Source organism: Canis lupus, chromosome 13, assembly GCF_048164855.1.
Source record: "Canis lupus baileyi chromosome 13, mCanLup2.hap1, whole genome shotgun sequence".
Classification (NCBI taxonomy): Eukaryota; Metazoa; Chordata; class Mammalia; order Carnivora; family Canidae; genus Canis; species Canis lupus.
This window is the reverse complement of record NC_132850.1, coordinates 3,809,566-3,825,804: the sequence shown is the minus strand read 5'-3', so window position 1 is coordinate 3,825,804 and position 16,239 is coordinate 3,809,566. Positions and strand designations below refer to the sequence as shown.

Genomic DNA, 16,239 nt, shown 5'->3' with positions numbered 1-16,239 from the left:
ATCTATAGTATGTAGCAAAAAGCAATTCTAAGAGGGAAGTTCATGTTGATACAGGGTGACCTCAAGAAACAAGAAAAATCCAAAGTAAATAACTACACCTAAAGGAACTAGAAAAAGAAGAATAAACAAAGCCCCAAGTTAGTATAACAAAGGACAGAAGGACAGAAATAAATGAAATGGAGATTTAAAAAATGGCAAAGATCAATGAAATGAAAAGCTGATTCCTTGAAAAGATAAACATAATTGGTAAACCTCTAGGCACACTCATCAAGAAAAAAAAAAAAAGAGGACCCAAGTAAAACCAGAAATGAAAAAGAAATTACAACTGACAGTACAGAAATATAAAGGATCATAAGAAACTACCAAGAACAATTATATGCCAACAAATTGGAAAACCTAGAAGAACTGGATAAGTTCCTAGGAACATACAGCTTTCTAAAACTGATTGATGAAGAAATAGAAATGTGAATAGACTAATACAACTGATGAAATTGAATCGGTATTTTTAACCCCTCCACACAAAAAAGTCTACGATCAGATAGCTTCATAGGTGAAATCTATCATTTAAAGACAAGTTAGTACTTCTTTTCAAGATATTCCAAAAAATTAAAGAGGAAGGAATACTTCCAAACTCAGGTCAACAAGTACATGAATAGATCCTCAACATCACTAATCATCAGGGAAATGCAAATCAAAACCACAATGGAAAAAAAAACCCACAATGAGATCACCTCACACCTGTTGGGTTGGATATTATTTAAAAAAATGTTTAAAGAAGAAATAGCATGTTGGCAAGGATGCAGAGAAAAGGTAACCTTTATACACCGTTGGTGGGAATGTAAAGTGGTGCAGCCACAACAGAAAACAGTATGGAGATTCCTCCCAAAAATTAAGACTAGAACTACCATGTGATCCAGCAATACCATATCTGGGTGTTTATCCAAAACAAAACTCAAAAACCAAAACACAAACACCAATTTGAAGAGATACATGCACTCTTACATTCATTGCAGCATTATTTACAATAGTCGAATACAGAAGCAATCTAAGTGGCCATCAACAAATGAATGGGATAAAGAAAATGTGTGTGTGTACAGACATACACACAAATACACACACAAAATGGAAAATGGAATATTAGTCATAAAAAAGAATGGAATCTTGCCATTTGTGACAACGTGAATGGACCTAGACAATATTATGCTAACTGAAATCAGTCAGAGAAAGACAAATACCATATGATTTCACTTACATATGGAATCTGAAAAACAAAACAAATGAACAAATAAAACAGAAACAGATCCATAGATATGGGAAACAAATGACAAATTCCATGACACATTTATGGAAATAAAACTATAGACAATTACACATTTATTTGGAATTGCAAATATTTATTTGGCACCTATTATGTTCCAGGTTCTGGAGATACAGTCATGAACAAAACTAAAATTCTACTTATACCAATTCCAATCTGTGGGTTTTTCCCCACCACCAAACAATTTTCTGACACCACCTGGTGATAGTGTCAGATCCCACAGATTAAGGAATCAGTCCTACAAGTCTGGCTCTCTCTCCCAACCTCAGATGCCAGTCACAAGTCCAGATTTTCACCTATGCTTTTAACCCACTGGCTATATATTAGAGCTTCCAACAACTCCTCCTTGGGTTTGACCAATTTGCTAGGTAGCTTATAGAACTTGGAGAAACACTTTATTCTCTAGATTACAGTTTATTAGAAAAGGATATATAACTCAGGAAGAGTCCATGGAAGAGATGCACAGGGCAAAGTATGGGGAAAGTGTGCCGAGCTTCCATGACCTTTCTGGGTCATTACTCTCTCTGTCCCTCCATGTGTTCACCAACCCAGAAAGTCTCTTGAGGCTTCATTACATAGGCATGATTGATTAAGTTATTGGTCTTTGGCAGTTAATTCAACCACCAGCCTCATTCCCCTCCCCAGGAGTCAGGGAGTTGGAACTGACCTCCCACCCTCTAATCATATGGTTGGTTCTCTTGGCAGCCAGCCAGCCACCCATCCTTAGGTACAGTCCAAAAGTCACTTCATTAATACAAGAAAAGACACCATTATCACTTAGGAAATTCCAAGAATTTTAGGAGCTCTGCATCAGAAACAAGGATGAAAATGAAATATATATTTCTTCTTATAAGTCACAATATCGCAAAACAAAAATATATGCTTTCCTAGAACATATATACAATGAACGAAAGAAAGGAAAAAGAATTAAGAGAACTCAAGGATGGCTCCTAAATTTTTACTTAAATAATGAAGTGGTGAGGGTATATGTATTGAACTAGAAGTGCTAGAGTGGGGGATAGATGGAGGGAGCAGGAATCAGTTGGTTTGGAGATGTGAAGTTAGAGGTGACTCTTAGATATTTAAGGGGAAATTTCAGGTAGGCATAAGGAATTAGGGGTCTGCTATTCAGGGGAGAAATGAAAGCCGGAGAATACAGATTTTTCAGTCATCATTACATAAATGGCGTTAAAGATCATGGGATCAAATGAGATCATTTAGGGGAAATTTTCAGAAAAAGTCCCAAGGTCAAACCCTTGAGTATTCAAACATTTGGAGGTGGAACAGAGGAAGAGTTTTAGTACAGGAAATACAGAAGTATTCTTAGTGAAATGAGAGAAACTAGCTTTCTTGACATGTTATAGAAACCAAGATAAGGAAGTGTTTTAATAGTGTTGAATGCTGTTGAAGTCTAATATGAGGACAGAATTGGAATTTCATTGGTAACTTTACAAGATCAGTTTCCGGAGAGGAGAGTCAAGAAGCCATTAGAGTGAACTGCAGAGAGAATTGGGAAAAAATGTGAACAACAACAAGAAGCAACTCTTTAGGAAAATTTTTCTACGAAGGAAAGTTAGGAAATGGTGCAATTGCTCAAGTGGGCTACAGATCAAAAACGGATTCTTTTTTTTTTTTTTTTTTTTAAGTAGACTTCATGCCCGCCCAGCACAGGGCTTGAACTCATGACCCTGAGATCGAGACCTGAGAAGAGATTAAGAGCCAGATGCTTAACTGACTGAGCCACCCAGGCACCCCAAGCAAAGATGTTTTTTAAAAATGATATATAAAAATATGTTTTTATGACACTGAAAATGCAAGTCAATGGCTAACTATATCAAGTGGGCTGTTACTGCTACCAAGCAACAGTACTATATTTCCTTAATCTTTTTTTAAAGATTTATTTATTTATTTATTTATTTATTTATTTATTTATTTATTATAGACATAGAGAGAGAGAGAGGCAGAGACACAGGAGGAGGGAGAAGCAGGCTCCACGCCAGGAGCCCAACGCGGGACTCCATCCCGGGACTCCAGGATGGAGCCCTGGGCCAAAGGCAGGCGCTAAACCGCTGAGCCACCCAGGGATCCCCTATATTTCCTTAATCTATTCATGCTCCCACATTCCTAAATAACTAACATTAGAATCTCAGATGCCATTGATTATAAGGTACATAAATATTTCATATACTCTAAAAAAAGAAAAAAATGCTCCAGTTAAACAATGGCATGGCAACATTTGTAAGACAGCAATTTCACATATGTTAAAATATGAAAAGTGTATTAGAATCAATGTAATAGAGTATTTCTTTTCTCAAATGTCCAATACCTTCCCTATCTTCATTTTTCAGCTTCCTATTTCACTAAGAAAACAGAAGCACTCAGAAAAGGACATCCTCATTCTCCTACTAACAAATCTGTATGCCTATCTGTGTCTGTAACCTATAAATTCTGCCTCTCTTTTTATTTCAATCCATGAGTGGTCCATACTTACAACTTATCCTTCTGTTGTGTACTGGATTCCACCCCCTTTCTCCTGAAGGACTTTCTTCCTGCAATCGTCTTATGTCTCCTGTATTGTCAATTTCCTCCTCTACTCTATCATTTCAGTTAGCATACATAATATAATTTCTTCCAGCTTAAAAAAAAATTCTGGACCCAAAATCCATATGCAACGACAGCTATCTTTTTCTTTAAAAAGCCAAACATCTAAAATAAAAAAAATAAAAATAAAGCCAAACATCTTACAAGTACTTTCTATATTTGCTTTGTACACTTTCTCCCATTCTTTTATCCAACTCTTATAAAATCCTTATCAGATTTAATCAAACTTCTAACACTACACCAAAACGGCATGTTTTAACAGTCTCCACCATGCTAAACCCAATGGTCAAGTCTTAGTTATCATCCTACTTGATTCATCAATAGCATTTAACACAGTGGATCACTCTCCACATCTTGAAACATTTTCTTCCCTCGATTTTGCAGATCCAAACTCTTCTACTTTTAAGTCTGTCTCACACATTATCCTCTCTCAGTCGTCTTTCTTGGGTCCTCTTTATTTCCTTTGTTGGGACCTAAACTGGAGCATTGCTAGAAGAAACTGAACTAAGGGTAGATTATTATTTTACACCATTGATTTAGATTTTCTTGTTTTAAAAATTCTGATGTCTTTTATATTTTTAAACTAAAATCCTATATACACCTCCCTTTTACAAATAAGCATGGTTCTCAGGGAAGCCCCAGAGATACCAACCCAGGAATCTCCTCCCTAAGAGGCAGATGCTCTGACGCCTTCCGGAAACGAGCTCACAGGCCTTATGGGAAATGTAGTCCCCTATGACTAGCCGCACCGCGGAGGGACCTGGGAACCTGGGCGTCACTTACTTCCGCACATGCGCAGTGGGGCGGCAGCCGGTATTCCGTAACCTTCCGAGCTGCGCGGAGTGAAGGGAGCGTGCGGCTCTAGCCGCGAGTCTCTAGGAGATCTCTGTAACCTGATCTCTTAGAAGCAAAGCTGGGAGCGTGGCGGTGAAAGGCTGGCAGGTATGACTCTGCGGAGCCTGGGGACGGACGGGAAGGGCGGGGAGAAAGACAGAGACCAGTTTATTGGCTTACCAAGCCGAAGACAAAACTTCTCAACCCCCACGTGCGGCGATTTGGTGTTTGGGCGTGTGGGTCCTGTGCAATTCTGGAGTACTTCAGAGAAAGCAAGAGGAGGGTCTGACTGCCACTCATTGGATTCCCAGATTCCGGGTGGGCTGGGACAGACTCAGTTTGCATTCCTGCTCCAGTAGGTAGAGGTCACTGTGTAGGAGCATGTGCATCAGGCTGTTACCTTTTCTGGTTGCAAGAACATCGTTGGCCCTACCAGAGCTTGCAAAAGGTAGTATTAAACCATTCAAAGGGATCTAGGAAGAAAGCTTTTCTAGCGAAACTGCTATTTGTGTATTTTCACAACAATAATCTGAAGTGTTCTCTCCATTTTGCATATGAATTAACTGAAGCTGAGAGAGCTTAAAGTACTTGCTTTATACTGAAGGCTTAGTAAATGGAAGAGCTGAGATTCAGACCCAGATGAGTTCTCACCAGATTTTTTTTTTTTTGAGCATAGTTGACACACAATGGTACATTAGTTTCAGGTGTACAACTTACTGATTTGACAAGTTTATACATTGTGCTATGTTCACCACAAGTGTACTTACCATCTGTACCCCCCCCCTTATTTCACTATTACAGTATCATTGACTGTATTCCTTATGCTTTGCTCCAAATTTATTCTTTTTTGCAAAATAGCACCCTGCAAAAAGAGTTGAGTTTATTCTCCTTCTGAAATATTTGAGCAATGAATGCTAAGTAAATTTGGATTTGTAGTCTTTTTTTTTTTTTTTTTTAAGAGTCTCTTTGAATCTGCAGATCTTCCAGTGAACACTGTAAATAAAGTTGGGAGTCCCTTTTGCATATATTAGTCTTTCTATGCCCCCAGTTTTGCTGGTTGGAATTTCTAAAAACCAATACTGCTCTCTTAGGAGACGGTGAATTTCCAGGGAGGGGACAGGTTTAGAGTTTAAACTGAACATGCTCCAGCTTAAAAAAAAATCCTGGTCCAGCCTTCTCAAGAAAACCCAACCTAACTTGAGCTTTCTTATCCCAGCTTCAGGGCAGAGATTTCCAGAACTACTGAGTTTCAGAGACCAGGCTTTTAGTTAGTCTTTTAACTCATTTGTTATTATTTTCTTAGGATAAATTTTTGGGAGGAAAAAAATGTCCCTGGTTCAGAGATTAACTGCTCGCTGTTAGATCAGCAGGACAGAAATGTACAACACTTATCCTACCTTCATATATTCATAACAGAATCACCAGTCAAATTTGGTGTTTATAAAATATGGACTTTTCTGACATCGCCTAGAATCCTCATTCTCCCACTAGGTGGCATTTACTGAAACTGCAATGTGAGTCCTTCTTTTCTGTGCTTGTTTTCTACATTCTTTCTAGTTTTTCATGCCTTTCTATTCTTTTTCCCATTTTTACTTTCATAGATTTCTGTGTAAGAGCTGCAGAAAATGATCAGCTTCCAGGTAAGGTATCCATTTATTTAGTCATTTAAATCCCACAAAAATCTATTTAAAAAGGAAATGTAAAGACAGGGAAAAATGTGGATTGAATAGATCATGTCCATTAGAAAATTTGATTAAGTTGATATCCAGGTCACAGGGGCTGCACATAGTTGGAATAGATTTGAGTTGCATATGTGGACCCAGTCTTTATAGCAATCACAGGAAATTGATAGCCACTTAAAAGTATTGGTATTATCTGTGAAGATGAAGCAAAAACAATTCCTCAGATAAGTAAAGATATTCCTGATTCAATTCTTTGAAAAATATATCTTAAAATGGGTGTTCATAGAGATAATATTAAAAATAACATTCACAGCAACAACCCTGTGATAAATTTAACATCAGATTTCCTTTGACTTCCTTAAAGTGTTTCCCAGAGTAAGCAGAGAACATAGTGCCAACAAGCAGCACTATTTGAACTTAATTTGTAAGTTCAAGTACATAGCCTTTCTTATATTCTTCTGGACCCATATGTAAACTTTGTACCTTTTCCAGCATCTCCTGGTATGCTCCAGCATCTTGTCTTCCGTGTGAATTTTATTTTATTTATTTATTTTTTTTTTCCGTGTGAATTTTAGAATCAGCTTGTCAGTCTCTATAAATGGGGTATATTAGGTGTTATAATTGTGATTGCAGTATACTTTTACATTAATTTTTAGAGAATTCATGAGTTTTCAATAATGTATTCTCCATTTAATCTTTCATACAAGTCCTTCTTTACATTTTTATAGATTTATTATTATAATTTCTGTACATTTCTTGTAAAATTTACTCTTTTGGTTTAAGTTGCTGTTGAGAATGGGATGAATCTTTTTTCATTATATTTTCTAATTGGCTATTTTGGTGTATAGGAAAATATGCATTTATCTATTTGACTTTTTGTCAACTTACAGAACTCTTATTAAGTCCAAGATGTTTTTAAGTGGTTCTTAGATTTTCTAGATAGACAGTCATATACTCTTCAAATGGAGTTTTGTTTCTTACTGCTCAATATATATGTCTTCAATTTTTTATCTTGTCTTATTGCAATGGACAGGACTTCTAGGAACTATAATTTTCAGGTGTAATTACTAGCCAATATCTTTTTTGTTCCAATTTTAATGGGAATAGTTCCAGGATTTCATTGTTTCCTGTTGTATTTCGGTAGATAGTTGGGTTTTGTTTTGTTTTTTTGTTGTTTTTAATCAAGTTAAAAGACTTTAGCTTGTTAAGATTGTTTTCATAAATTGGGAACTTTTTGCTTCATAAATGTTTCAAAATGCCTATTGGTAAAATAATATATTTTGTCTTCTTTAATATAGCAATTTTAGAGAATTTCTAATACATTTCTTAATACTGAACTATCTATGCATTCATAAGACAAACCCTAACTAGTCTTCTAACTTTTTAAAGGGCCAGATAGTAAATATTTTAGGCTTGAAGGCCATACTGCCTCTGTGACAACTATGCAACTCTGACTTTGGAGTTGAAGTAAATGAATGGGTGTAAATGTTCCAGTAACATTTTTTGTACAAAAACAGCAGGTCAGTACATGGATTGTAGTTTGCTGACCCCTGTTCTATGTGGTTTTAACTATCTCCATGATAGACATGTAGTTACATGCCTTTTTAATTTCAGCTTAAGTTAGTTAAATATGATTTTGGCTTTATGGTTGAGAGGATATATTTTTATCATGTTAAAAAACGCCATTTTCTATTTTGTTATGGTCATATGAGTCTGACATGTTAACCTTATAGCCCTTCTAACTTACGTATTTACTTTGTAGTGTTTTACAGATTGTAAGATCTCTGAGACCAGTAATACCTTTCTTCTTTTTTGTATCACTAGTGCAATGTCTGATAAGTCCTTATTAAACATTTTATGAGTAAATGAATGAAGGACAAATAAGAAATATTTTAAATAATTTTAGTGAGACATAATTAAAATAGTACAGATTGACCCATTAAAGTATATACAGCTCAATGGTTTTTAGTCTACTCACAAATTGTAAAACCATCTCCACCATCTAACTTTAGAATATTTTCATTACCCTCAAAAGAAACCCCATATTAGCAGTCATTCCTTGTTTCTTTCATCTCTCAGCCCTAATTTGTTTTCTATTTCTATGGATTTGCCTTTTCTGAACATTTAATGTAACTAGGACAATATAATATGTGATCTTTTTTTATATAAATTAGATATTTTTAAAGATTTTATTTATTCATGAGAGACAGAGAGAGAGAGACAGAGAGAGAGAGAGAGACGCAGAGACATAGGCAGAGGGAGAAGCAGGCTCCATGCAGGAAGTCTGATGTGGGACTTGATCCTGGAACTCTGGAATCACGCCCTGAGCCAAAGGCAGAGATCACCCAGGTGTCCCAACATGTGATCTTTTTTGACCATCTTCTTTAACCTAGCACAATATTTTCAAGGGTCATTGATGTTATATGTATCCCAAATGATATTACATTATATGGATATACCTCATTTTGTTTATCCATCTATTCATCAGTTATGGATACTCATATTGTTTTCACTTTTGGCTGTTATGAATATTTCTCTGTGAACATTTGTGTACAAGTTTTTATGTGGACATATATTTTCAACTTTCTTGGGTGTATACTTAGGAGGAATTCTGGGTCATATGGTAGCTCAGTAGTTTACATTTTGAACAACTCTAAAACCGTATTCCATAGTTGCACCATTTTACAACCCCATTACCAATGTATGAGAGTTCCAGTTTCTCCACATCCTTATTACCACATGTCATTGTGCATCTTTGATTTTAACCATCATAGTGGGTGTGAAGTGATATCTCATTGTGGTTTTGATTTGTGTTTACTAATAATGTTGAGCATCTTTATACGTGCTTATGGACCATGTGTGTCTTTGGAGAAAGTCTGTTCAAATATTTTGCCCATTTTTAAGTTGAGTTATCTTTTTATTGTTATGTTGTAAGAATTTTTTTTTTTATGAGTGGGAAATATCAGAAAGGGAGACAGAACATGAGAGACTCCTAACTAACTCTGGGAAACAAACAAGGGGTGGTGGAAAGGGAGGTGGGCAGGGGGTGGAGGTGACTGGGGGGGCACTTGATGGGATGAGCACTGGGTGTTATGCTATATGTTGGCAAATTGAACTCCAATAAAAAAAATTTTTTTTAAATAAAAAAATTAAAAAAATAAATTCAAGTTAGTTAAAAAAATAATTTTTTAAAAAAATATTCTAGATACAAGTCTCCTCTCATGTTTTATGATGTGAACATATTTTATCCCATTCTGTGGGTTGTCTTTTCACTTTCTTGATGCTGTCCTTTGAAGCACAAAGTTTAAATTTGATGATTTCCATTTTATCTGTTTTTTCTTTAGTCACTTATACTTCCTGTCATGTCTAAGAAACCACTGCCTAATCCAAGATCAGAAAGATGTACTCCTGTGTATTCTTCTAATAATTTTATAGTTTTAGCTCTTGCATATAGGTCTCTGATCCACCTTTAGTTTATTTTCACATATAATATGAGGTGTTTGTATGTGTGAAGAGGATCTAGTTTCATTCTTTTGCATGTGGCTATTTAGCTGACCCAACACCATTTGTTAAAAAGACTATTCTTGGGGATCTCTGGGTGGCTCAGTGGTTTAGCGCCTGCCTTCAGCGCAGGGCGTGATCCTGGAGTACCGGGATCGAGCCCCACATCAGGCTCCCTGTATGGAGCCTGCTTCTCCCTCTGCCTGTGTCTCTGCCTCCCTCTATCTCTCTCTTTCTCTCTGTCTCTCGTGAATGAATAAATAAAATCTTTAAAAAAAAAAAAAAGACTATTCTTTACCCAGTTGAATTGTCCTGACACTAGTGAATATTTTTAATGTCATTTTTGTTTCTTTCTTTCTTTTTTTTTTGTCATTTTTGTTTCTATCACAAAGTCTATTTCTGAGTCAAGCATATAAAACTTATCATATATAACTTTTTAAAAACTCAACAATAAATATGATATAATCATAAGAGGCTGCCATGATTCTCTTGCAAGTCCCCAAATTATGCACACTGTAGTTTGAAGATCAATATGCTGTTACAGGGATCAGTGACATTCCAGGATGTGGCTGTGGACTTCACCCCAGACGAATGGCAGCTGCTTGACTGTGATCAGAGAACCTTGTATTGGGATGTGATGCTGGAGAACTTTAGAAACCTCATCTCAGTGGGTAAGGACAGTGGGTGATAACTCTTCAGTTTAAGAATATACTCATAAGTGCCCTTCCCTTAGGACTTGTGGAAGCTGTGGACATTCTGAAGCTTTCCTAAATTCAGCCCTGAATGTTAGTGGTCACAGATTCTTAATCCCCTTTGAGATCATGCATAAACAGATAGTGTGTTTATGCTTCTACCTCCCAAATGGAGGAACAGGGTCTTTTCTGTTCTAAAGTCTGTTTGTCATTCTTTCCAGGCCCTGAGACTCAAGGAGGCAGACCTGAATTGTGAGGTAGTCGTTTGTCTCTAGCACTTTGTCTCCAGTTCTGTGTTGTTTCTCATGAACAGGGGACCCAGTTACCAAAACAAAAGTGATCTTCAAGGCAGAGCAAGGACAAGAGCCATGGATGGCAGAGAGAGAGCAGCCATGTTGGCACTATCCAGGTAAGTGAAAGAAAACCAGGCAGATGAGAGTCCTTGGAATTGAGATTCCAGTTGATCAGTGAGGGACAGGTACCTTTAAAGCAACTCTTTCAGGAAGCACCTCTTAAAAGCCCCACACCTTTGGAAGTGACTGGGTGCACTTGACATAATATCGTCAGATCCCCAGATGACACCTTCGCTGTCACTGCCCACATAGCTGCTCTTTCTCTTTGCCAGCTCTTGTATGGAGGGATATCCCTCTCCCCTGTGCCCTGGCTCCCTGCACCTCCTGTTCCATGTCGGTCCTTCCTTTGTTCTTTCAATTCGTGTAATCCTCATTCTTCTTCCTTCCTTGGTGTATTCACAGTTGTTTTCCAAACATCTGGTTCTTGTAAGGTAGTCAGGTCGTGTGGGTTTGAAGTCTTACTCCACCAGTCAATATCTAACCTAATTATTTTGTAGCACAACTTTATTTATAAAACAGGGATAATGTTAATCCTCACCTCTGGTTTCTCTTAAAGATTATACGAGTTAATACATGTAAAACCCTTCAAATAGTTGGCATATAGTAAGTGTTCAGTATATGTTGGTTTTTATTTCAAAACTTTAGTAACATTATGCTCTAATTATTTCCCCTTTTCAAAAAAAAGTCTTCTCTTCGTATAGCATATACCCTACCTGTGTTTCCCACCATTGGTCATCTTTAGTCTACTGCTGACTTGTGGTATCTACCTTATTGTGCATCTCTGCTTCACTTGGTAATACTGATGTCACTTGGAAATTCCCCAGCTTCATTTGAGTTGGTTCCTTACTAATCTGCGCTCACCCTCACTTACTCCTTCTCCATTTGCTTCTTGCCTTCATGGCTACCTTCAGAACTTCTTTCACAGTAGCTCCCTTGGAAATTACATCCCTCTGAAGAACTAACATGGTTTTCTTTGTGCTCCCTGTGGCATCTCTGCCTCTCCAGTTTCCCATTCCCATACTCTTCCCTCCCTGGCCTTCATCGTTTTTTTTTTATTTTTGTAGTAACCATTATTCAGTATTCTACCTTCATGTTTCTGTTTACATTATAATAAAGGTGTAATGACTGGCCTGCCGCTTTGCAATCTCCAAATCACTATGGTAAGCAACTTAGCTTTTTTCTCTCAAGGATGTCTCCTTAAATCCTATTATGACTTATTACCTATGATTTCAACTACCAGTTGTACAAGACTGATAATAAAATAAAATTTTATTTTTCCACAGACCCCATAAGAGACATGTATTTTAAGTGATTAAGACACAAATTAAGTGTATTTTAGGTCCCTTAGGATCCCAACTTCTAATGACATAGACCAAATGAATTTTAACTTCTGATGTGATGTCTAGACTGTTCATGATTCTATATTGCCAATTCCATTCTTTTTCTGGTTTATCTTAGATGTTCCTGCAAGATGTATCCAAATCATTACATTTTCCTTGTTACTCTCCTAACACAAATTATTTCCTTATACCTTGTATTGTGATATATAAATGGCTTTTAAGGCCCTCTTTAGTGTGATTCCATTTTATTTAACCAGAATGGTCCATCTTTTCCCTATGCCATGGCAATTGGGCTCTTTAGCAAACTTTGTACATGATTTTCTTCTGAGCATCAGTTCTTTTGATGCTGATGTGCTCTACCTAACTAAGCCTAACATGCTATTAAGTCTGAATTCAATCTTCTCTTTCATGGCAACTCCAGCCTAGATTAATCTCTACTTTCTTGGAGCCTCCTATGACTCTATCATAAAAACTTGATATATATTCTCTTAGTTTTTTTTTTTTTTTTTAACCCTGTGGCTTTAAAGGCATGTTTTCTCGTGATAATGCCCTGAAGAAAAAGTCCTGTACCATTTTAAATTTTTACACCATTGCTGAGCACACAACAGATATTTGATTAACATTTCATTAATTTACTGTTATAAAGTCAGCCACTGTAGGGATGTTTCTTATTCTTTCAGTGAGGCTTTTTTATGTTTCCTGAGAATGATTCAAAGAAAGCAAAAAATCTCAGGAGTGGGGAATATAATCTCTTCTCCCTAGTTTTTTTTTTAAGCTTATTTGTTTATTTGAGCAATCTCTGCAGCCAGTGTTAGGATTCAAATGCATTACCTTGACATCACAGGGCACATGCTTCTCTGACGGAGCCAGCCTGGTGCCCTCCCCTTTTTAATGGAGAAGTGGTTGGAGATTTTTTTTTTTTTTTTTTTAATGATAGGCACGCAGTGAGAGAGAGAGAGGCAGAGACACAGGCAGAGGGAGAAGCAGGCTCCATGCACCGGGAGCCCGACGTGGGATTCGATCCCGGGTCTCCAGGATCGCGCCCTGGGCCAAAGGCAGGCGCCAAACCGCTGCGCCACCCAGGGATCCCGTGGTTGGAGATTTTTAGGGTTTTGAGGATGAGAATGAAAAAATGTGACTTCAGCAGCTTTTTGGGAACTAGTTTGTTAGGTAGATTGAATGAAAATGTAAAAACAGTACTTGTCAAATGGAAATATGACAAATGGTCATATGTAGGAGCTTTCCCCCTCACTCCCCAAAATAAGAAACACAAACAGAACAAAAGCAATAGCAAGCAGACTGACTTTGTGCCGGGGCTTACAAGTACATGGGAGAATGAATCTCAGCTGTTGGAGAGTTGGAGCCCTGTCTAAAGGCATGTCTTATCTGTGATTTGGTTGGAGTTAGAGGACTAGAGATGTTAGAATGTTCCTGAAGGTAACTGCCATTGTGCCAGGTGATTAAGAGGAAAAAGAGATATGAATGAGGGACATGGGGAGCTGTCCCACCAGGGTAATCTAGGACTGAAGTGGTGAGGACTCTAGATCTGCCATCTCCAGATCTAATTTTTCCTCTGCTATTTTCGCTTAGCTCCCTAGTCTCTCCTTCCTCGTCACCTCATCCATTGGTCAGATCTCCACAGTGGGAGATCTATCTCTTCATGTGAGATAACTGTGTATCGATGCTTGTGCCCTATTCACTGTGACTTGTGTCTATTTCATTATCTTTCCATAGGTCATCTATTCTCATTATTGTCTATCATCTGATCCTACTTCCTCTTTGGCAGTTTTATTCTTAAAGCTCAGGAGCAAAGCAAATACAGGGTTTGTTTCAGAATCAGATACTAGATTTGAAATAATGTTTGTTTCTAAGATTGTTATAGAAAAAAGTAACTAGGCATGTTTTGTTGTACTCCTTTTTAGAAGCTGATTACATGCTTGTTGGTGAATCAGAAAAGCACCAGGAAAAGAAAGACAATTTTTTGAATTCAGTTTTGTTCACATTCAATAAAATTCTGACTATGGAAAGGCTCCATGATTATAACATGAGCACAAGTCTTAATCCTACAAGAAAAAAATCATATAAATGTAAATCATATGGGAAGAGTTTGCAACCTACTTTAGACTTGCTTAATTATAATGGATGTTATACTGGAGAAAACTCATATGAATGCACCGAATGTGGGAAAGCCTTCAAAAAGAAGTTTCATTTCATTAGACATGAAAAAAATCATACAAGAAAAAAACCCTTTGAATGCAGTGACTGTGGGAAAGCCTATAGCAGGAAGGCTCACCTTGCAACTCATCAGAAAATCCATAATGGAGAGAGACCCTTTGTGTGCAACGATTGTGGGAAAGCGTTTACGCATAAAGCACAACTGGTAGTCCACCAGAGACTTCACACTGGAGAGAAACCTTATGAATGCCATGAGTGCGGAAAGTCATTCACCTGGAACTCCTCCTTTACCCAACATGTGAAATCTCATACACTTGAGAACTCATTTAAATGTAAGGAATGTGGGAAAACCTTCAGGTATAGCTCATCCCTTTATAAACATTCTAGATTTCACACAGGAGAGAAACCCTACCGATGTATTGTATGTGGCAAAGCCTTTGGTAACACATCTGTGCTTGTTACACATCAAAGAATTCATACAGGAGAGAAACCATATGGGTGTATTGAATGTGGAAAAGCCTTCATCAAGAAGTCACATCTCCTTAGACATCAGATAACTCATACAGGAGAAAAGCCCTATGAATGTAATAGATGTGGGAAAGCATTTTCCCAGAAGTCAAATCTTATTGTACATCAGAAAATTCATACATAATATTTATGTTGTGAATATGATAAAGCCTTAAATATTAGATTAAGTCTTATTAAACAGATTTCATGGTGAGAAATCCACCAATTTGAATGGAGTTGGAAGACTAGATTTCCATAGAAAATAATGTCAATCATGTTCTGGAAGTGATAATAAGGTTTTTACAGAAAAAGATCACAGAAAACATCTATTTGTAAATAATAGAGCATAGAGCTTAGTAAGCATCAAGGAATCTGTGAAAACTGCATTTATTATCTCTGACTTTTTTATTTTTATAAAATTATGGAATTATACAAGTGTGAGTATAAAATGTTTATGTATTACATTAAATTATATCAATCAAGGGTGAAGTGCATGTTTTTTTCTTCCAATCCTAACAACATGCAAGTGACAAAATGTGGTTTAATATGAAATATTAATTTCAGTAACTCTATCCATTTGCTGGCACTTTTAATGGGCAAGGCAGTGTTACAGCATCTCAGTCCCCTCTTCAATTATAAAACTTGTTAAAAGATATTTTCCTATGTATGTAAACAGCAAAACAAACAACTTAAGACACCAAATGAGAGGGAAAAGCAGTTGTATTCTGGATTACGATAAGTATTCAGTTGAGGAGAATAAGTATTTAAATAAGTTTGTAAATAAAACATTTGCACTTCAGATATTCCTGTTCGTTTCTTTGGTGTATCTACATAAAATATAAGCTTAGCTCAAGTGGTGTTTAACAGGGGTACCATCTGTATTTGATTTTAGTAGAGTTGGGTGTCATGATACTTTGCAACTTTGGGGGAGTGAGGTTTTGGGTATGTTTTTGTTTTCCTGTAAGAAATTGATAAAGGTTTTTGTTTCTTTTGCCTTCGTGGATGTATCTTGCAAGAAGTTACTATGGCCGAGTTCAAAAAGGGTGTTGCCTGTGTTCTTCTCTAGGATTTTGATGGAATCTTGTCTCACATTTAGATCTTTCATCCATTTTGAGTTTATCTTTGTGTAAGGTGAAAGAGTGGTCTAGTTTCATTCTTCTGCATGTGGATGTCCAATTTTCCCAGCACCATTTATTGAAGAGACTGTCTTTCTTCCAATGGATAGTCTTTCCTCCT

The 16,239-nt window shown here is 36.9% G+C and overlaps 1 protein-coding gene across 3 annotated transcripts; it reads left to right on the top strand.

Moving 5' to 3' along the window:
• The first annotated feature begins 4,703 nt into the window (after positions 1–4,703).
• On the top strand, positions 4,704–15,804 carry LOC140602353 (uncharacterized). 3 transcript variants are annotated; one of them, XM_072771720.1, is made up of 5 exons: positions 4,704–4,861; positions 6,355–6,393; positions 10,481–10,607; positions 10,942–11,037; positions 14,244–15,804. In XM_072771720.1, exons 2-5 carry the CDS (start codon positions 6,379–6,381, stop codon positions 15,146–15,148), a joined length of 1,143 nt encoding a protein of 380 aa, XP_072627821.1. In that variant the 5' UTR covers positions 4,704–4,861; positions 6,355–6,378; the 3' UTR covers positions 15,149–15,804. The 3 variants fall into 3 exon arrangements, with proteins under 3 accessions (XP_072627821.1, XP_072627823.1, XP_072627822.1); XM_072771722.1 differs by having other exon boundaries at positions 4,708–4,861; positions 10,850–11,037; XM_072771721.1 differs by lacking the exons at positions 4,704–4,861; positions 6,355–6,393 and adding an exon at positions 12,098–12,141 and having other exon boundaries at positions 10,475–10,607; positions 10,850–11,037.
• Positions 15,805–16,239: the final 435 nt, after the last annotated feature.